The sequence below is a fragment of the Anguilla rostrata genome, chromosome 11, assembly GCF_018555375.3.
Source record: "Anguilla rostrata isolate EN2019 chromosome 11, ASM1855537v3, whole genome shotgun sequence".
Lineage (NCBI taxonomy): Eukaryota > Metazoa > Chordata > Actinopteri > Anguilliformes > Anguillidae > Anguilla > Anguilla rostrata.
Window position 1 is genome coordinate 20347046 of NC_057943.1, and position 21675 is coordinate 20368720.

The 21675-nt window shown below is 45.6% G+C and overlaps 1 protein-coding gene across 8 annotated transcripts; it reads right to left on the bottom strand.

Moving 5' to 3' along the window:
- Window positions 1-976: 976 nt before the first annotated feature.
- Window positions 977-20197, bottom strand: LOC135234235 (EMILIN-3). Of its 8 annotated transcripts, XM_064298632.1 has the most exons (6): window positions 19614-20194; window positions 18959-19364; window positions 11590-12058; window positions 4536-4655; window positions 3538-3785; window positions 977-3313 (listed from the first exon to the last, which is right to left on the bottom strand). In XM_064298632.1, the coding sequence occupies exons 3-6, from the start codon at window positions 11754-11756 to the stop codon at window positions 1464-1466; spliced, it is 2385 nt and encodes a 794-aa protein (XP_064154702.1). In that variant the 5' UTR covers window positions 11757-12058; window positions 18959-19364; window positions 19614-20194; the 3' UTR covers window positions 977-1463. The 8 variants fall into 8 exon arrangements, with proteins under 8 accessions (XP_064154702.1, XP_064154705.1, XP_064154704.1 ...); XM_064298635.1 differs by lacking the exon at window positions 18959-19364 and having other exon boundaries at window positions 11590-12007; XM_064298634.1 differs by lacking the exon at window positions 19614-20194 and having other exon boundaries at window positions 11590-12007; window positions 18959-19604.
- Window positions 20198-21675: the final 1478 nt, after the last annotated feature.

Consider the following 21675-nt stretch of genomic DNA (forward strand, 5'->3'; position numbering starts at 1 on the left):
GATGCAGGGCCTCCACAGCTCAGGGCTGCCTTCTGTCCCACTTGTTCAGTAATGACCTCTGGCCTTTTTGTAGTGCGAGGCCTTCCACATTGCTTTCATCAAATACAGTTAGTGCAATGCTTATGCTCTCAGAAATAAAATCTAAGCTGTACAGATGCATGTTTCGGCACCAGAGAGAAGAAAACTGTGCAATAAAAATGATCGTATGTCAGTGACGCAGGCACAGGACCAGCAGGTTCGTTTGCTTCCCCAAAATGCAATCTGGCACTTTGATGCTTCTTCATGAGTCATTATCATATATAGTGATATATGACAAGTGAGCTATTGCATTTCCAAGCTGGGGTTTGATTGTGGTCGGCAAATGTGCATGCATGAATAATGTACAGAAATATGTTCATTGTGGCGTGCTGTGATCTTTGTTTGGCAAGTCTGAAAATCCTTTTCCAGATGATTATTGTACAATTGATTTGAAAGACCATTCTGTTTTACCATAGTTATATTTGTGGGAGGTGCAGTGACTGCACACAATTGCATGCAAAACAAAACCATTATTTGAGTATTGAATAGGAAATAAGTAGTAGCCTCTGGCAGAAATACAAGGCATCAGTAGATGCAATCTGCACAGCACGTAACGCCAATGTGTAGCTACTGTATTTAATTCAGTTGTTAGTCATACATCAACATGTTGCTGATTATTCTAAGAAACTTTCAGTTAAACAAAAGAACATTCTGCCAATGTTTGTTTAATTTGGAGAAAAATATGTATTTCCAAAAAATATGTTTGAATAAGCTAAACTAACTCTGCCAATGGTTGCCCATTCATTTAACTTTTGGATTTGCCTGTCACCTAGTGGCCACTCACTGAACTTCAAGCTCATACGTCTGACACTCGGTGGTCACCCATGGAACTTCAACTGAGCAAGAGCACAGTATCATGCTGACATGCTGGATTGCTTCACCATAACATGATAAACTCTGAAGTATATTATTTTTAATTTTCTCATTCTCTTAAACAGTTTCACCTTCATGTAAAATATTAGCTTAGAGGAAAGCTCACACTATAGGAAATACAAAAAACCAAGCCCATTTCTTTTTTACAAACATTTTGATGGCAAATCAAACATGTACAAAACGTTTAGCACCCTTGATGTTGACATACAGTATTTAAAAAAAAAAGTAAGGACAAGAAACCATAACGAATAAAGTAGAATTGACTTGCCAGTAGAAACCCGTAGCAGCTTATTAGTGTTGTTTGCCTTGTTATCTTTATAAAATACATCTAGTAACATAACAATGCAGTCACTTTTTCTTCATATAAGTTAAAATGTCAGTTAAAATCAATACAAAACAGGAAAAACGAAAATGGAAGGAATAGAGTGAAATGCCCCATTGGAGTAACATACGATCGATGTCTCACCGATCCATATATCCACTAGCCACGGCTCCACAGGCGCGCAAGCGTGTTACTGGGCGCCCTTCGGCCCCGCCTGTCCCGTTTTGGCGGCGCAGTCTTTGAGTCCGTCTTTGAGCTCGGACAGCTGCTGCGAGTGGCTGGCCAGTGTGCTGTTGACCTGGAGGAGGTAGCCGTCGGAGTGCTGCTCCAGCTCCCCCCGGATCCTCTCCAGGTGATCGGCCAGGTCGCCGAGGCTGCTGCACCGGCCCTCCACCTGCTTGACCCGGCTGTCCACGGCCATCACCTCCCTCTGGACGCCCAGCGCCGTGCTGCGGCAGCCCTGGAGCTCGCCGGCCAGCCTGCGCCTCAGGCTCTGCAGCTCGCCCTTGAGCTGGATGAGCCGGCGCTCGCTGGAGCCCAGCTGAGACACCTGCCGCCCCACCAGCTGCGTGATGCCCTGCACCTGGCTGGCCAGCCTGTCCTCGCGCTGCTGCCAGGAGGCGTTGACGTGCCCCACCTCGCGGGTGAAGGTGCCCACCGACTCCCGGAGGCCCTTGAGCGTGCGGTTGACGGAGTTGATGTTGACCTTGAGCAGTGTGATCTCCCCCTGAATGGAGCCCTCCTCTTCCTCCTGGGCCAGCCTGGCCAGCACCTCGCCCAGCGTGCCGTTCAGCCTGTCCAGCCGGTCCGAGTGGCCGTCCAAGCGCCCGGTGAGCTTCCCCTCCATGGTGCCGCAATGGTCCTCCTCCTCCTCCTTCTTCTCCCCCGTGTCCACTTGCCCGTCCATGGTCGGGGAGCAGGCGGAGGTGCAGAGGAGCTCCAGGTCGGTCAGCTGCTTCTGAACCCCATCCAGGCCCTCCTCCACCCGCTGCCGCACCGCCTCGATCTCCGTCTCCAGCGCTGGCACCGCCTGCCCCTCCAGCAGGGCGGGAGCTGTCACGTTGCTCAGCTCCTCCACCGCCAAGAACAGACGGTCCTCCAGCGTCTTGAGCTTGTCATCCAGCAAGGTCTTCCAGCCGTCCAGGCCATCGGCTGGCCCCCGCCCCCCGTCCTCGGTATGCACCCTCTCCGTGGTGTTGATCCGGCCCTCAATGTACTCCAGGCGGCCCTCGATCATGGTCTCCACGTGGATGGTCTGGTCGCTGTGGGCGAGCTGGAGCTGCCTCTGGGACTCTGTCAGGCCTTTGACCGAGTCCTCCAGCAGCAGCATCCTTTGGGCCAGGCTGCTCACCTGTGTGCAGCAGCTCTCCGTCAGGGTCAGGCCCTGGATCTGAGCCTGCAGGTCCCCCAGCTCCTTCCTCAGGCCGGTCTCCCGGCCGTCCAGGGAGGTCTCCATCTGCTCCTGGCCGTTCAGCTGGTCCTGGTGGCACTGCTGCTGCACCTGGCCGATCCGCTCGTCGCAGTGGCTCTGCATGCCCGTCAGGCGCCTCTCGAACCCGTCCAGGATCTCGGCCCGCACTCCGGCCAGCTTGGCGTCCAGCAGCTCCTCCAGGAGCTTCTGCGTGTCCCCGGAGACGGGCCTGCCGGCGGCCGCCTCCAGCAGCTGCTTCAGCTGGCCGTCGTGGCCCAGCACCATGCCGTGGATCTCGTCCAGCATGTCGCTCTTGGCCCGGATCTCGTCCTTGACCTCCGTCACCCGGCCGGCCAGGTCGCCGAACCCGGGGAAGCCCTCGCCGCCCTCCAGGCCGTCCGGGGTCCCGTCGGGGATGACGCCGAAGCCCACCGTGGAGTCGGAGGTGCGAGGCGCGGTGCCCAGCAGGGTGGTGAGCATTTTGTTGGTGTCCTCGCGCATGCCCTGCCGCAAGCGCTCCTCCAGGCCCGTCACCGCGCCGTTCAGTGTGTCCAGCCCCTTGGACAGCCGCCGCACGTCCTCCTCGATCCGGTCCAGGCGCTCGCCTGTCACCCCACCAAACTTCTGGCCTTAAGGGGGAGAGAGGGAGAGAGAGACCCTCAGGCTGAGACATATAACAAATAGGTTTACAGGTGAGACTGCAGTATCATATCATCTTTTACTTTAATTCAATCTTATTTTAACAAAAGACCATAGTCAGCATCAATGTCAGTGCTTATCTGATAACAGGATTATAGTTGCGTATTACATTCTGTGTTAAGTGTTAAAAATTGAACAGGACTGTGCGGCTCACCATAGTTGGATTTTGTGGGGTCCAGGCGACCACCGGGGATGGGCTTCTGCTCAGGGCCCCTGGGGTGCCCGCGGGGGTATCCCTTAAAACCGGGATGGGGCAGGCCACCTTTGAACGGGGGCATGTCGGGGAGGGCAGTGGGTCCATCGAAGCAGCCTTCACCCGAATACCCTGGGCAGCAGCGCCACTCCAGCTCAGTCACAGTCTTGTACCCCACTTTGTACTTGGGCTTGTAGAATGTCCGGTACCTGGATAAAACAGTCAGTCAATGGAAAGCATGAGCGTGTCATAGTCACAGGTGTTCCTGGCTTAATTTTCTCTGTTTAGAAGAGCTATTTAATGGTGTTTAACATCTAAATCGAAATGTATATTTGAAATATAGATTAATTTATTTAATTTCATTTATTTTAGTTATTGTGTTAAAAAAACAGTACCTCATAACCCTTTTTGGCTGAAATAAAAGGTGGACCAAATTATATTTAAAATATATATTAGGATCTGTCACCATCTTTATATATGTTTTATATTATGATAATAAATATTCTACTGAGTGTAAATTGCAGTTTCTTCAACAATTGGCTTGAGCGCAGACCGCAATAGGATTGGCTCCAACTTGGGTATTGCAGTACCAAACATAGACACATGATGTCAGCATTTAGCCAATCCATAGTAGTCATCTCTTTCAGCATAGATTAGAATTAGAGATCAAATATGCAACACATGAGTAGAAGTCATCAGCTGAGCTGTTGAATTAAAACAAATATGGTCAGTCTCAGAAATTTCTGTTCTTTAACAAAAGTCCAAATTCAACATTTCACTTTGGGGGCCGTTGGACCACCTAGTGCCATCTAGTCTAGCAATCAATCCAAATGAAAATATTGGGGCTGACATGTCTCCATGTCTCCCCCCCCCAAACCTACATGTATGCTTAGCGACAGTGATTTTAAAAAGACTGAAAAAACATTATAGCATTTGCTTGTGGAACTTGAAGAACTCACATGACAGCTGGACACTTCTGCCCCCACGCGCATTTGCTGTATTCTGCCTTGACGTAGGTGGCCACCCCGTCCTGCATCGTGCATGAGATGTTCTTCTGGACAACGTAAGCGCAATAGTTTCTGAGGACAGGGCAGGAGAAAGAGAACAACAGGATGTCAGTTAGATGTCCTGCCAGCGATCCTTGCAACTACAAAATGTTTTAGCAGTGTGTCCAGTGCGAGGATCGAACAGCTGTCGGCCTATTTCGGAAAAAAATTAATCTCCTGTGGGAAATGTCAAACACGCTGATCAGGGATATCTCTGTCTCATGGCCACTCCTTTCAAGAACATCCAGCCTCTCCAAACGGTACTGGAACAATGGAACCGCCTGCCTCCTGTTAGACCTGTTAGAGGTCTTTAACAATATTACAGGGCAAAATGCAAATCTTGGCCTATGGCATGGCTCCAAAAAAATAAAATAAAAAAATAATAAAAAATTGTACGCATATGTTCAGTGATTCATTTTAGAATGCTCAAACAGAAATGAAGCTGTCAGATTGAGATACTGCTGGTGTTCGCGTTATTGGTCTAAGGGGACGTAGGGTGACTAAGTGAAAAACAGCATACAGTATGCGTACTGCATGCCTGTACTGTTTTTTTCTTCTTCTAAGCTCCCACAAAACATTGCTTAGCATCAAGAACTGCAAAACATGATTCAGTGCGATTGACCACCTCTGCAACTTATATTTTAATGGCCACCACATTCTGATGATATATTTAGATTTTATTTGAGGGTATTTAAATATAAAATATATGCACATCCTAACTAGTTGAGGTGCTGAGTAGGGGGGGGGGGTTGTGATCAACACAAGTAAAGCTTGCAACGAAAAGGTGTGTCAAAAGGTGTGTCGGAGTTCACAAATGTTACGAACAGTATTATGTATTATGTATACGTATTATGTGCGTTTATGAGTGTATTTAGACATTATGAACAATGTGCCTTTTGTTCCCAAAGTATTGCAATTGTTGGCGCTTTGCTTAACTCTTTAAGTGTAGGTTTTGTAAAAAAAGGCTGGTGACATGCGGAAACCAGGAGTAATAATCTGAAGCTACTGGCTCCTCAGTCTATTCTGAGTGAAGCCCTCTCACACTGTGCAAATGAATACAGCAGAATGTGTGCTTTTTTAATCAAACAGATAGGAGAGGCTTGGATTAAACAGGCTCATGATAGGGCTCCTTTCATTCAAATCTTATGAGGTATTTAGCTGCTGTAAATCATCCAGGCAGTAACTGTCGCTGTGTAACCTGGTCTCGTGATGTTGAGGTTGGGGATTTTCAATGAGTCAGAACTCCTGAGAGCTGAACCAGTAATTGATCCACTCAAGAGCCTGGCATGAAAAAAATATTCTGAGTGCTCAAACACTCGAGCATGAACCCCCAAATCTGCCCAACACCCCCGAATGCCCACTCGTGTTCATGAACAAATTCCTGAGCAAACAATCTTCAGAGAACGAAACTAATGTTGTGCACCAACAATGCTCCCGGCAGTTGGAAAATAATACAATTAAAGTTCATATTCTTCTATTTTTCCGCTATTGAAAACTTTAGAAGAATCCCCCATAACCAGGGAGTTCAGATGGTCACCATTATACACACTAAGCTGTACAAATAATGCACTGTGTTGAAATATCATGACCCTAACGCAACCTCAAAGTACAGCTGGTTTGGAAATCATTCAATAAAACTTAAGAAGTTTTTATCATAGTATTTTCCTCCCAATAAATATAGGACTTTATTGATAGAGGGGAAAAAAATCTCTTACAGCCTGTCATCCATTTAATTCACGAGTGCGCAGCTCCCCCAAGGCCTGTTACTGGAACAGGGGACAAAGATGATGGACAGCCCGCAGAAGAATATATTTAGAAAGGAGGAATGTTTCTCACGTCACAATGGGGTCCACTGGAGAGGTAAAAGAAATTGGGAACCAAGATTTGTTTGTCAGGTGGACATCTGGGGAAAGTGAATAGCGTTCATATTTTAACTTGAGCCTTAAAGCAAAAGAATCCAGATGTTAGCAAAATATTTAACCCCCCTCCCCCCCCAAAAAAAAACATCCCTCCCCATTCACTTTCCTGCCAGTGTATTTTCGCCTATGATATTTGATCTAGTCAGGTGTTTCTCCAATGAGGAGACCAGACAGAGAAGATGTGGCTTTGTAAGGGAGATGCATACGGAGCATTAGTGAGTGCTTTGCCGCACGTGCAAGTGTTTGCCTCCACACAGAAGATCCCAGCAGCCCCTGATGGATCAGCTTTTAGACGCGAGCACCTCCGAGCTGTTCCACACATGAGCTATGGGAGGACCACACAGACAGCGCTACGGAGCCCGGGAGCCACGCATCAGAGAGGGGGTCCAGGGGGCCACCAAATGAGGAGCAGGCTCTTCATATGTGGTGGAGGCCCCAGACCAGCCAGCGACAATCTCCCAGCTCGAGCCGCAGTCGAGTCCTGCGCTTCCCTCTTACGCCTCTGTCTCTTCATCAAAGGGCCTGAGCGGAGCAGTGCGCTCACACTCCTCGTCGCTTTGAAAAAATATTTGCATTTTTTCAGGCGAATCGTTTTTTGGCAGCGCTGGTCCCTTGTGTAAATATATCTAGGATGCCGTTACAGTGCCTAAATCCCCTTCGACCTTCCCTAGGGGAAAAGAGAATTCTCTTTAGATTCCCATACGGCACTCTTTGTCAAATATTATTGCAATTTGCCCCTCCCCCCTTCTCCTCTCCGGCTCTGCTTCTCTTGTGTAGTGAAACTGTAAACGTCGACTGTCAGGCGATCCAATAATGTGCTGCTTTCACCTGCAGTCATGAGAAACGGCCCATAATTTGACCTAAGTGGGATTTATTGGTCGGGAAGGGAGAGAAAAGCCTCACACTGTGGTTTAATGTTTAGACACGTGAGGTTTCCTTTTTTCATCCTTTTGATGAAAACTTTTGTTAAATGTTTGGAGGTTTCCAACATCAAGAGAACATCAGAATGAAGAATAGCACACCTGCGGCCCCTGGTGCAATCTGAGAGAGGCTGGGGACCGCGCACGTGCTGACGAATCCCGAGCGAAAGAGAGGAGCCTCATATGCAAACCTGGCCACTCTGTTGCCAGAGCTTTGGCAGCGGGTGGAATATCTCAGCGCTTGCCATGGGGTAAGACTGGGACCTGCAGTACTGTATTTGGGTTAGAGGTCAAACCCTGGCCCGGATACACAGCATAAATTGCGCGCAGCCCCAGATCTAGGAATGTGGGGCCATTGTGTTAACCCTTTCAGATGCTATTGGTATTATTGTTAAACAAAAGGTCTCAGTAGTTTGCCTAAAAACTAATTCGCATATTCAAAATTCTCTGCCTTGACAGGGAGGCCCCCTAGAAAACAACTGTGCAATTCAAGCAGACAGATGTCACAGACTACTACACAGGTAGAAAGTCTCTGTCTCTGTTGTGGGGAATTCGGTACAGTAATACCTGTATGCAGTGGGACAATCTACGTATTCTAATGCCACCCCTAAATTGTTGCCTTTCAGGAAAAGGAAAAGGAAGGGCATGCTCTTTTTTCCCCAAAACACTTGCATACCAGAGATTAGGAATGTGATTTGGGCATGGCTGTTTAGGAATCCTGAAAGCCCCTCCTGCCTCGTACTGTTATAAAGTCCTGACACGCCACAGTTATGGTGTGAAGCACTGAAGGAGTTATTAGCGTTAATGCACCGCGGGGACCTCTGCACTGCTCTCTGTTTTTGGAACGCGGTCCTTTTTCCTTTGGGGGAAATTGGTTTTGGAGTAACTTAAACTTGTCTTTCACGGTGAGCCCTGTGACCCCAGTGGATTCAGGACCGAAACCCCTCCCCACCCCCACCAGTCCCTAACCCCCTGGCCTCCTCAGAACAACCAACACAAACTCACACCGCTGACTCCTGACCCCATGACCAGGCCTACACCAGAAGCAGCATGTGCAAAACCCACCCAGAACAGACAGAAGGACCAGGCTGCCCCATGCAGCTCTGAGGCAAACTGTGGGCAAAAAGGGACACCCCCCACCCCAACAAAAGAGGAATGACTGAACTTGGCCCTTTGTTCTAGAATTCCCCTTCAGCAGTACAGCATTTCAGAGCTGATCAAATAATCCTCTATTCACTAGTTAGGTTACCCGTATGCAACTGCTCCAGTATGACAAAACTGAATGGGGGATAAATTCACTAGTGAAACAATGCTCTCAGGTATGTTTGAGAAGGCAAACATTTTATGAGTAATTTATTTAGACTGCAGGTCCCTCTCATAAGAAAACATCGTTTATCAATTGCATTACTCAAACTTAAGACTTAAAACTCGCTTAAGACACTAGCGTGGCTCGCTCTGGAAGCAGGAGAAGCACACCTGGCATGGACTCTGAGTGGGCGGTGCCCTCAGATTCACTACCAGTCCCTGCAGCTGTGCAGAGAGACTTCCTCCTGAGACTCACAGTGGCTTTCTCCTGGTGGCATAAGAATGGGGGTTATGACCATCAATAGCTGGGAACACAAGGGACTAATGAGCAGTGTTTTAGTGAGAAATCCAACTTTTACTGCGGGACACATCGGGCTCCCCCCCATACAGTACGGCCCTGCCTTTGTGGTCATTGTCTGAGATGTCACTCCCAATGAGAAAGGGCTCACAATGGCCTCTCACCAGGAAGTGCTTTAAATAAAAGGGGGGAACGGCTGTCAAATCACATGCTCCATTGCAAGGCAGAGGAAAAACAAAAAAAAATTCAGCAGCATCGCTTGGTAGAGGAGACGTGGGGGAAATGACAAAGTATGGGGCTTTATTTCAAATTATTATTATTAGTAGTAGTAATAGTCGTAGGAGTAGTATTATTATTATTAGTAGTAGTAGTATTATTTTAAATATGTAATTGCATATGGGTGTTTATGCATTGTGTTTGTGTGTGTCCGCGTGTATGTGTGTAGTTAGTAATATGTACATGTGTGTGTGGTGAAGGAGGTTGTTTCATTGTAAAAGTTCCTTCAGGCTGATGCTGAAAGTCACATGTAGGTCTTACACTACACAATTTCATAATTGGCTTCCAACAAGCTCACATAAGCCCAGTGCCACTGTTTACACTGTAGTATTAGAGAAAGACCCTTTTCATTTGTTCATTGTATACTAGCAAGGACTAAACATGTGTTATTTTTAAGGTCAGTGTGATCATGCTTTTAAACTTGACATCACAATGTGACAGACTTCTATTTCCATTGTCTGGCTCAGCCCAACAGCAACTGCGCTAATATGTCTGCCATAGAACCAAGTCCCCAGAGCAGTGACCTTTCTAATAAAGCCACAATACTGCCAGAGTTGAAGCTCAGTAGCTGTTGTCATTGGGCATATTACGCACCAAAGACACTCAATTACACAGATATTATACTGATGCACTGTGCAGACCATGAAAACAGTCTTTAAGGACAAGGAAGAAGCCTGGAATTAAAATGCACTGTTTTAAATATTTACATCTGGGGGAAACTCTGGATATGACTGACAGCATTCATGTAAATTTACAGTGAGTGCAAAGGAATCTGCATCTGCTTTGAGACAGCAGGGCTAGTGTGGTTCACCGCTACCCAAACATGTGGACTCCTCTACAGTTAAAACTCATAAACTGCATGGAAGTGGCATGCCCACGTCCAGGAGGGAGAGTCCGGACCGACCTTCGACATGGCTCTGCTTCTGGAAAGCAGCAGGCAGCCCGAGAGCTGTCCAGAGGGATTGGGCTCCAAAGAGGAAGCCAAGCAAAAACAACAAAAAAAGGTGAAAGAATTTAGGGCAGGAGCCTCCTCAGCTGCTTCAGCTGGAGGTGTTTGGGTCCTGAGTCTGCCTGACGGCTTTGTGTTTCCCCGTGCGAAAGCAGGAACTCTTAGAGACAGGAATCAGAACTTCCTGCAGAGCCGAGTCACCACCGATCCCAGAGAGCACATGGCACAGGTCCACAGAGAGGGATCTGTGCTCCACATCGCTTTAATCCAAACCCAGAAACCTGAGCTTCACACTGCAAGCTGACAATGTGCAGCCTCCTTCACCTTTCCCCCCTCTACCAAGGTATTAACCGGGGTAAAAATGATAAAGAATTCACTTTCATCTTTTATCTTTAGCTCATTGATAACACAGCAGTGTCCCGTCCCAGATCTGACCCCCATGGTCTTCAGGTCCAGAGGTCAGGGCTCCAACCACAACAAACGCACTGCCCTACATCTCACATGCTGTCATCTTCTTAAAAACTATATCCATTCATATAAGTGACAATTCATCATGCTCATTCTCCATAGAGTGTACGCTATAGTTCCAATTCCCCATGATCTTCGTCATTGTAAAGAGTTAAAGGAAATGCCTGGCCAGCAAAATATCATACTGTGAAACTGTAGGCAATATGGCGTGCAATGTCAAGACATTTCCACTTTGTGTTTGTCTGTAAAGCATATTGTGACAACTGCTGCAAAATACGCTATACAAATAAAATTTGAGTGATTGATGATTGATTTGTTTGCAATCGGAATTTCAGTGAATATGTATTGCATATAATTTAACGTGAGTCACAACAAGCTTTTCATTAGCTTTTTTGTTAAATAAACCAAAAACATTCTGTCTATAATAAACCTGGGCAAACTCTCCCATACCAGGTCACTCTGCCAAAATTCCTGCATATGTTCTTCATCATTATTGTTTTCCTCTTTTCTTTCATGTCAAATACCACTGATGGCTATCAAAGTAAACTGTGGCTCTGCAGTGTTATTAGAATATACTGTACCTCAGATGGTTATCTGAAAAGCATAAACCCAGAGAAATTATTTGGTTGGCCTGACCAAAAGATTAATCAAACACCTTTGCAAGGATAGTCTACTTGATGTCCCAGCCATTCCTTGGTTTGCAAGTGACTCTAGTGGTATTTAAAAATTTCAAATGTTAAACGTAAATCTGTTCATACAGCATTTGAACTGATAAGAGTGAAATCAAGTATGCTTACAGTGTATTAATTCTGATATAGTCAGAGGTACTCACTTGTGGCGGCCCATGGGTTTCCCAGGTGAGTAATGGGGATTGACTCCAGATTTGTAGAGGTTGTATCGGTAGGGATTGCCATAGTAGGTCCCTTTGGCATCCACCAAAGACAAGAACACTCCAAAGAGAAAAGGATGAAGAGTGACCTTAGAGAGAATTGACTTCATCTTCAGCCTTCCCACTCAAAAAGCACCCAAAAAAAAAAACAAAAAAACAAAACCAAGCTGGAGGATGAAGGAGGGACGTGAAAATGAGATCTCCCGAAAACCTTCCTTCGGTTGAGAAAAGTTCTGATTTTCTTTAGTTATTTTGTTTAAGTTCCCCTGGGCCTCTGAAATGCCGACGTCTTCAGCTGGACTCAAAATGAGCATGTAGCCCGAACATCTGTGCTGGCATCGTCCTTATTCTTTCCTGTGGTCTGAGGAGGGATGGAAAGGAGCAACAGACGGTTTGGGAACCAAACAGACGACTGCAGGAGAAGAGAGGTTCAGAAAATAAATGCACAGATGTGGAAGACAAGGAGAAGGAGAGACAGACAGAGAGGAAAAGAGAAGAGAGAGGCTCTAGCAGACACAGTGCTACATACGTGGAGACGGCCTGTGGACCTGGAGACCTGCTGACTGGCTCTCTCAGCCAACTGTGCTCTCCCTGCACGCTGCAGCCTGCTAGTGCCTCTTCAAAGGGGCAGGCAGCCAGGGCAGGATTTGCATATCCCTCCCAAACTACTGCCTTGAAATGCTATCCAAGCGGGACACCGGGGGGGTTGTGTGTGTGGGGGGGGGGACACGATCTCCCCTCTCCAATCTGATTTGAGTGAAAGAGGAAATGGCACAGGCCGGCCAGCCCCCCCCCCCCCATCACCCAACCCCCAAAAGAGAGGCATGCTTCTTCTCTTCCTTTTGCCCCCCCCCTGCCCCCAAAGCCCCCCAATTTTTCTCCCTCTTCATAACAGCTGGATATCAAAGAAAAGGAGCTACCATTGGCTACAAGGAGAACCGTGAACAGGTCTGGGGATGGAACGGAGAGGCATGGTTAACTGATGTCTTCCTAACCTATGAAATGCCCCTCTCCCCCAGACAAACAAAAACAAAATAAAAATACAACTGTGAATATATTATTATTTCATTATGAGACAGTACAATGTCATTATAGCAACACAGTTGTCAGGAACAGGCTAAAATGACATCTATGGTCAATTTGTGTGCAAGTGTTCAATGCATGTTTTCCTCTCAGAGTATTCTCAAACATGCAAAAATCCAGGAACGGTACAACGTGTAGGAAAGCTATGTCAGTCATGCACAGTCTTGGCAATGTCTGCAAGTATGAGGATGTGGCAGTTTTGGGGTTATCAGCTCGCAGAACCTCATTTGACCCTGGGGACAGAAAAGGTGCTGTCAAGGGGGAGCGCAGAGATTATCTGTGACATGGTTCTTCACCTGAAAGAACATAAACCAACACTTTTACACAAGCCTACCTGGACGTACAGGCCTAAGTGACCCCAGAGGTGTGAAAACACACACACTGGCCCTGATAGGCGCAAACTATAAGCACCACCTGTGCACGCATCTTATCAGCTGAGGGGCTATTGATCTGACCTGAGAGATAAGGAAAGAGATGCACCAACGAGTGCCATTGTTTAATCCCAGTGTCCCAAAGTCAGTGCTGGGGCCCAGACTGCTGTCCATTTATGTCTATTGTGTTTTCACACCCATCAATGTATGTAGTTCACTGCTGAACTTCTAACCTGAAGTCAGACCTAGATTTAAACTGTGACTGACCCACAATGAGTGTAAGGGAATCTTTTTGTCTTTCCTCCTGTCTCTTTTTGTCTTTCCTCCTGTCTCTTTCTGTCTGTCTCACTGTTTCTGTTGGTCTGTCTGTATCTCTCTCAATCCCACTCACACACAAATGCAATTTCCTCAAAATGATCCCAAAAACCTTTTTCAACATTATAAATAGTGTGTGTGTAGATTTATATGATTTAAGTACAGTGCAAATTCTACAAATTCTACAGCTGAGATCCCCGCCTCAGGTTTTTAAAAGTAAGCCCCAGTTTAAAATGTGAATGTGATCCAGAAAGATTAATTCTTCTGTATTACATCTGAATCAATTTAAAGGCTTAAGTGCTAGAGCAGGCAAGATCACATATATGCAATATCAGATAGATTATTTCAGACATAGTTACATACCCTGCACTACACACCACAGTATCTAACACTGTCACATATTTTATGGAAACTAAAACTTGTCTAAACTTTGTTGTGGTTAAAGGACACATGACTACAATTTCACAGAAAATGTGAAGAGAAACAGGCCACTGCATTCGGAATTCCAGATCTGGTTCACAATATACCTGCAGTTTGTTCCATCTCTAGCTTTTTTAATTCTGTAATTTTCTTGAAGATTAGTTAAATATGGTGCCCCATGTTTGGTGCATAGGTGCACAGCTTCCAAAACATCTGTGAACAGTTTCATATAAGCAGGCTTATCTACCCCACAAAATAGTTCCATATATTATAGGTAAAATTGCAATGAAAGTTGCAATTTCAGTGACATATTTGCCTCTTATCTTACACCTCATACAATTGCTAATGCTTTGCAGACAAATTGTGTTTCTAAAACGTCTTTTAAAAAAAAGTCATTTCAATGCCTTCTTTGTCTGGGTTGTACCACATTAGAAAACTAATTAAATGAGGATATGGATTATGTAAATCAGTTTAGCAGAATTATTCTTATGTAAAGAACGACATAACATTAGTATGCTAAACAGACTCATACATCATTGTTAACTCTATACTGTATAGCTTTGATATCAGGAGAATATATAAAGTAATATGTTCTCTCGACTAAGACATTTCTGTACGTCTGATGAATTTTGATTAATTCAGTGATACATTGTACAACCTTGGCAGATCACCATCATCACCATTCTGACAATTATTTGTGATAATTGTTTCATGTCCCCAGTTAACGAACACACAGATCTTCCTCGGGACTAATTAGTTCGCTGAGACTGAGCACACTCCGGTTTGTTCTCATTTCTGTGTTCCCAACCACCAACTCAAACAGCTGAAGTGAATCACAAGCATGTGATGAGTGAACTGTTTAATTAAACCACAGAGGCAGGAGGTCACAGTGTACAATCACTGACACTTTGTGGGCACTTTCTGAATTCATCCTTTTTTTTAAGCTTTACTGGTCGCTTTTTTCAGTAGGGGCGGCCATTAAGCAATAGCCAGAGGAAAGAATTCCAGAGATGTGACATCAACCATTTAGCGCAGGGACACTCGATACGTTCACACAGTAGTGACCCAGGAACCGGCCTGCTTTCAATAAAAAGGAAAAACGTTCAGAAGGCACATGCGTATCCAGCGGGCTACTGAAGGCCACTGCGCTTTTCCTTGCAAAGTGATAGCCTCGTACACATGTGCAGGCAACCATGTGTAATGGTCAGACGCATGGAGGGCAGGGTCATGCTGCTTTCAGTTGACATGGGCCATTGGCAGCAGTGTTGCGGCAAAGTGTGACACATGCTTGTATTTCAGGAGGCTCACTGCAGGAAGTTGAAAAAAGTGCCTTTCCTTACTATATACAAATGTGAGCCCCTAATCATAGGTGGTTTGACCTCAGCATTTATACAATAAGCCTATCCCATTAACATTTGTCACCCTCTATAAAAATTAACCACCATTTTACAACTTTAAATGGACAGTGATAAATTGCCCTTGATGTATGGACTTACTTGATTAAAACTATCATGGAAATTTCTTGTTAAATTAAAAATAAAAAACTGATGTATTTCAACATGGTGAAAAGCTGTCAGAATTGAGTGCATGACAGAGAGAGGTAAATTTAATATGAAAATGTACCCACATTTTATATCTCCTTTCCAGCAGACTGAATTCTCATTTTCACTCAATTGCTTTCTCCAATGCTAAAACTAAAAGTGAGTCCTGTTAAAATTCTCTCTTTTTATCAATGAATTATATTTTTTCTTCACACTACACAACAAATCACCAAGTATGGGCACATTTATGTTTAATTATAATTTTACTTCCAGTGAATAAAAGTACATCCATACAACTCAGAAGAAACAAGAGGTACTCAAAGTTATTTCAGCCTTGAAATAACTGAACTATTGTCATAGCAAAGAAGAAGGAAGGGAAAGATTTGCTGCACTAGATGTCATGGTGTCAAAGGCAGTAAATACCTGCACACAGACATATACACAGACCTTTTCTCTCACTAGCAGCCCTAAAAGGCTGTGCAGTACTGCTCTCACAACAGGCTGAGACGAAATGCTGGAAAGATCCGGAATCTCACAGGCATTCTGGAATGGGGACCATGGTGGCGGGGCAGCAGGAGTGGTCACTCTCTCTCAGGAATGGCCTACCCGCTTCGCTGTACAAACAAGGCCCATCCATCTCACATCATTGTGACAAGCCCCGCCCACTCCCCCCCCACAGTCTGCAAACACTGACGCTTCCCTGCCAGCGGGTCACCGTCCCCACCCATGGGACAACCTGAAGGACTGGCCTTGTTTAGGGTGTGGAGTAGGATAAACAATTTTAATCAGCATTTTTCACCCTTTGGCACAGGTAGTGATTTCATCATTGAACTCCCCCCTTATTTCCATTGGAGGTGGCAGGCTAAGAGGTGTGATAATGAATACCTGGAGAGCAGTTTATACCCACAGGTCTACTTGGACTGACCAAAGTATTGAATCAAAGTTTGAGCTACCCCAGTTTTGCCACAACTTGCTCATTACATCACTTAGAGACATACGTACGTACACTCACACGCATGAATACAGCACACAGGGCATGAGAACCCCCATTCACAAACACATGCATTGCACACCATCCCCACTCATGAGCACACACATACCCATACACACGAACACACAAAAATGCACAAAGATGACTAACATACAAAATTGTGTGTGCTGACAATGCAGTCTTAAGTCTAGAAACATAAATTCCCAGATACAAAGTCACAGTCTACCTCCAAAAAATTAACTTGCATATACATGTTGAGGACCAGGGGTATCCAGTCTTATTGAAGAAGGGGCCATGCAAGCCTTCCATGTTCCTGCAAAGCATTCAAACACTGGATTCAACTAATGAAACAATCATGAAAGACAGTCCATATTTGGACAAGACTGAACATTTCTGCTGTAGATGCATACACACAGACAAGCACACAATAACCCCCCCCCCCCCCACCCCCAACCCCAACCCCAACCCCAACCCCAACATACAAACATGCAAGAGGTCCTACACAGTCTGACACAAAAGAACAAAATGGCCAACACAAGGAATGTGAAGTGGTCAGAAAATTTACACTGACAGACTGAGTAAACTGGTGCTGCAGCATTGCCTGACTCCCCTCCTGGGCCACTCTGTTGCACTGGGTCCTGGTTCTGGTAATACATCTTAGGTTTCAGAACAAAATGCACAGACATTATAAAACCCACTGCACTCATAGTAAATTTAGGCCACCGTGACATTTTTAATGGGCCCCTTGCTTGGGGGTACAGGTTTTAAGTGGACTCTCCTGGCTTTCACTGAAGGATCCTTTGCTTTCAAGGCCCAACCAGCCAGAGGGTCCGGTCTGGGCCAAACTCCCCCAAACGTGTTAAACCACCCCAAGGAACACAATCTCTGATTCGTTTACAGCTCAACTGCACATGCTTGGGGCAATTTCTCCATCTACTAACTCAACCCAGTCAGCTAGACTAGTGGTTCTCCAACTCAATCCTGGGGACCCTTCTCCTGGTTTTCGTTACAGACAATCTCTTGCTCAATTAAGATTGTTGTGCATTTAAGTTATTTCATAAGTTTTTTCTTAAACTTGTTAACACAATGCAGGTTTGGCTCGTTATCCTTTGCTTTGCCTTTGAATTCGTCATCGTCTTCCACATGGTTAGTTTTTGTGGCAGGTGTCCACACTTTTACCAGTTAGGAGCCTATTAATTCACCTCAGTGGTTAATTTGATCAGTAAAAAAAATTGAACCTCTTTTTATGCAATCATTTGCAATATAGTACAATAAACACAAAGTGAATATGGGACTTTGATTCTTCATGGCATGCGTAGCTAGCTCTGACATAATGTGGCTTAAGAGGGTAAATAATCCTTCAAAACATGAAAAGCTTCTAATTAGGAAAAGTGAACAGCTTGTTAAAATTCTGGGATTGCAATTGCGGTTGGAATGAAAACCAGCATAAGCAGGGGTCCTGAGGACCGAGTTTGAGAACCATTGAGCTGGACTGAAAGGCTGCACTCAGCCACCTTTCGCATGAGAGAGGGGGATGGGGTGCTTCTAATGTTGTGTGAATATGACTGAGGTGGCAGCAGTGACATCACTGGGTGAGGAATGCAAGGGTAGACTTTTCCAGACTTTTCCTGGCCATACAGGAGGCACTCTGTGCGTTCACAATAGTCCCTCAGAAGAAACGCACTGTCGTTTCCAGCACTATATTTACCTCATTCCATTTTCCCCCTTATAAAGCCCTGACAGAGAGCCACTCTGTACTCTACACCGACGCTGGGGGCAGAGGGGAGTTCCTGAAAGGGGGCCCCAGTGTAGACACCAGGTGCCACTGTAAGCATCCCTACAGAAGGAAGTGATGAGCGTCAAGTGCTAGAGTTGGAGTTGGGGGTATTGTAACTGATCTCAGGACATCAGCAAGCCTTTCCTCTCTATACATGCTCCACTACATCCTTGCAGTTTGTCAGTATCATTACCACTCTGGGTTATGGAACATGAGATTAAACTGTATGTGTAAACCACGCTTTTTCATTTTCAGATTCTTTTTATTTTCACACAAAAACCCGATAAAACACCTCCACCATGGTTTGCTATTTTAAATCAAATGAGCATCTGGTTTTAATTGCCCTAACCCCAAGCCCACCACCTCTTCATGCACACACACCCCACAATTCAGCAACACCCCCTCCCCTATTCCCCCACTTTCCAAACCTCATCACGGCAAACCAGCGAGCCCAAACACAATGTCCCTCTTTATTTAACACTAACCCACCGTTTACCTAATTTCCCAAACTCTATTAGTCTAACAAGGGGCTGCAAGCTGTCAAACATACCCTTTATATTCACAGAACTGATTTGCCTTGCCTCTTTACTGTGTGTGTACATGTCTGCGTGCATGTGCGCATGAGATGATGTGTTTAGGGTGAATATATTTTCCTCTTTTTTCGATACTTGCCAGGAAATGGGGCCTTTTTTTTGGGGAGGGGGGGTGGGGGTGTAGAAAAAATATGAGGTATGTTCAGATGAACTTATGGCACAATAAGACATTTGTTTTAAGAATCGTGTTCTGGTTTCAAAGGCAATTAAAATGGATTTACCTGTGACGGTCCCCATGCTTGATCACTGACGCAATCCCAAGGTCCTTTACTTGGAAGCATTTGACAGACAGGTTCGCTCACCTCTTTTTTCAGCACTTACATTGTAAAACAAGCACTCTCACATGCACCTTCAGCTGCAGAGCCAATGCACATACTCTGCTCCCTGTTCTGGGCTCTCCAGGGCAGAATGAATGTCAGCTGTGGAGAACAATCATTGCACGACCGGACTGAGACACCTGTGTCCGTGCTGTCTGTTCCCAGTCCTGTCTGTTCCCAGCGCTCCACCTCCATCCGAAGGGGGGGGGGGTTGGGGGGTGCATTTGCTGATGGTTATGCTGCACCATTTTGAACGGAGCCAGTCCAGTTGACGGTGCAGCAACAGTGTTTTATTAAAATTATGAAAGGGCTGCAACTAATACAACAGTGTACAGAGCTCATTAGCCAGCCATCCTGCCATTAGCTTTTTCTCTAGCTCCATGCACGTCCACACTCACAATGCGTGTTCATGTGCAGTAACACAACACATGCACATAACACCACTCAAAGGGCCATACACTTCGGCTACAGTGCTCACAAAAGGCTTGCAGATAGCACAAGACAGCCATGTGCTGCGCTAACCAGAAGGGGAAAAAAGTAAAAACGGGAGTTCTCTGACCTGAGTAGAGGTTCCTTAATTTGTTTCCTCTCCTCATTCCCGAATGAATTCAAGCGTACCTCACATTCCCCCTCATTTCATGTTGTCCCTAGCAGAGAATTTGGAAACCAGCATCAAACTTTCAACTTAGAGAGCACTTTCAGGGCAATTAAGCCTTCAGCTGCGATTTGAAACTGGCCAGGTCAGACTGCAGGGTAATGTCAATGTTATTCTCTGCCACACCACAAGCAAACGGCTTATGTAAGGAGTATTCTCAAGCAAAATATTATTATTTTTTTGAGCAACAGGCAAATGTTCAGCTGGTGTGAACGCGTACAGCCTGTGGGACGGTCGATATTTAAGTCCTTCCCATTCCACAGCAAGCTCCAGCAGATGAACTAAAAGCATGCTCGTGCAGGGGTACACAGCTCTGGTGCTGTGGTCCTGGTGGGCCATTCTGCATGCTGGTTTTTGTTCAAACCAATTTCCTGGTTCAAGTTATCTGATAACTCTATAAACTATTGCTGGTTCACTTCTGTACGCAGTAAAATCTTTAGTATCCACTTGCAATCTACGGCTATAGCTGGTGCTTATACAAATGTCAGCTCACAATATTATTGAGTTAAGTAAATAATTAAGAGCAGAAGTTGGCACAAAATCCTGAAATGGATCAGCCCTAATTGTGCACCCCTGTGTGAGGTGGTGGCACCTCTCTCTCTGATTTCTGCGGGTTAATTGACCCTGACGAGGGGCAGGTGTGTGAGTGCTATGGTGAGGTGATGGCACCTCACAGGCATTTGCTCTGAGCTAATTGTCCGTGATGAGGGTCAGGTGTGGGAGGCCTATATCTAGCCCTTGATTTCTGGGGTTCAGCGCAGACTCATTGTTTGTCAGACTCTTGGTGTGTAGGGGTGTGAGAATCGGCAGAAGTTACCGTGTTGATCCCATCTGCCATATTTGATCACCATTTAGTTTCTTCTCGAGCTGTTTATCTCTTTGCGCTGTGGAGGACATTTTGCCCTCGTCTCTTTAGTTTTCCTTTTGTTTTCTACCCACCAGGCTGCAAATATCCTTTTTCTTTTGTAAGTGACCCCACTCTGTTTTTCTAGTGGGGGTTTTCTTTCTGGGCAGCTACGCTGCGGTGGTGTTTCATTTCTTTTAGTTTTCTGAGCCCGCTGACAGAAGTTTCAGTGAGTGGAGGGAGCGATTACTTCGCTCTTTATTTGGTTTTTCCCCTTCCCTTTCTATCGCTCAGCGATTTTGTGGTTACCCCTCAGGGTTAACTTTTAGATCCCCTCGGTCCGCAATTGCGTCCAACCCTCAACCGTGACACCCTGTGCTAGAGTCGTTTCAGTTCTGACGTACCTGAACTGACTTCTGAGTCCTCGGGTGAAAATAGGAGCTGGACAAATAAACAGATTCACACTACATTCAGCAGATGGCCTATTGGAGAAAATACTGTGTCTAACCTTTATTCCCTTTACTCAAATCCACATGTTGACAGGAAGTAAAAGGCCCCTCCTGGACCACTGCAAGTCCAAAATGGGAACTGCTCAGATTTTCCCTACTGGAAAACAAGTATCTCTGAAAATCCTTTTCTTGTATATTTTTAGACATTTTATGAAGGAGACTTGTTAAGGTCTGAACACTGCAGTTCTAGTGCATGGTCACTCAGGGGTAACTCCCAGCCTGGCATTTGAAACCCCTGGACCTGATACCACTTGACAAGGGTATGGTTTTAGGAAGCTCAGCAAGCAGTGATTGCTGTGAGTTCATTACCACAGCATCTGTTGCTGCACTGGAAAATATCAAATTCTCTCTTGTTATTGGACTGCCTATTTAAAGCTGGCTGCACCTCAACTCACCTCATCCTCATGTCCTTGCCTTCTGGCTGTGCACACAATGCACCATTTGACGCATTAGTTTCGCCTCCTATGGACTTTATATTACTGCTGCATAATGAAACAGATCTCCATGTGTCACGTATATGAATAAACGTCATTTCTGATAAGTGAATCGCTAACATTTCCTGAGAGTTATTGTGTAGGCACTCTATGCTGAGTCTATGACCTTCACGGCCTTC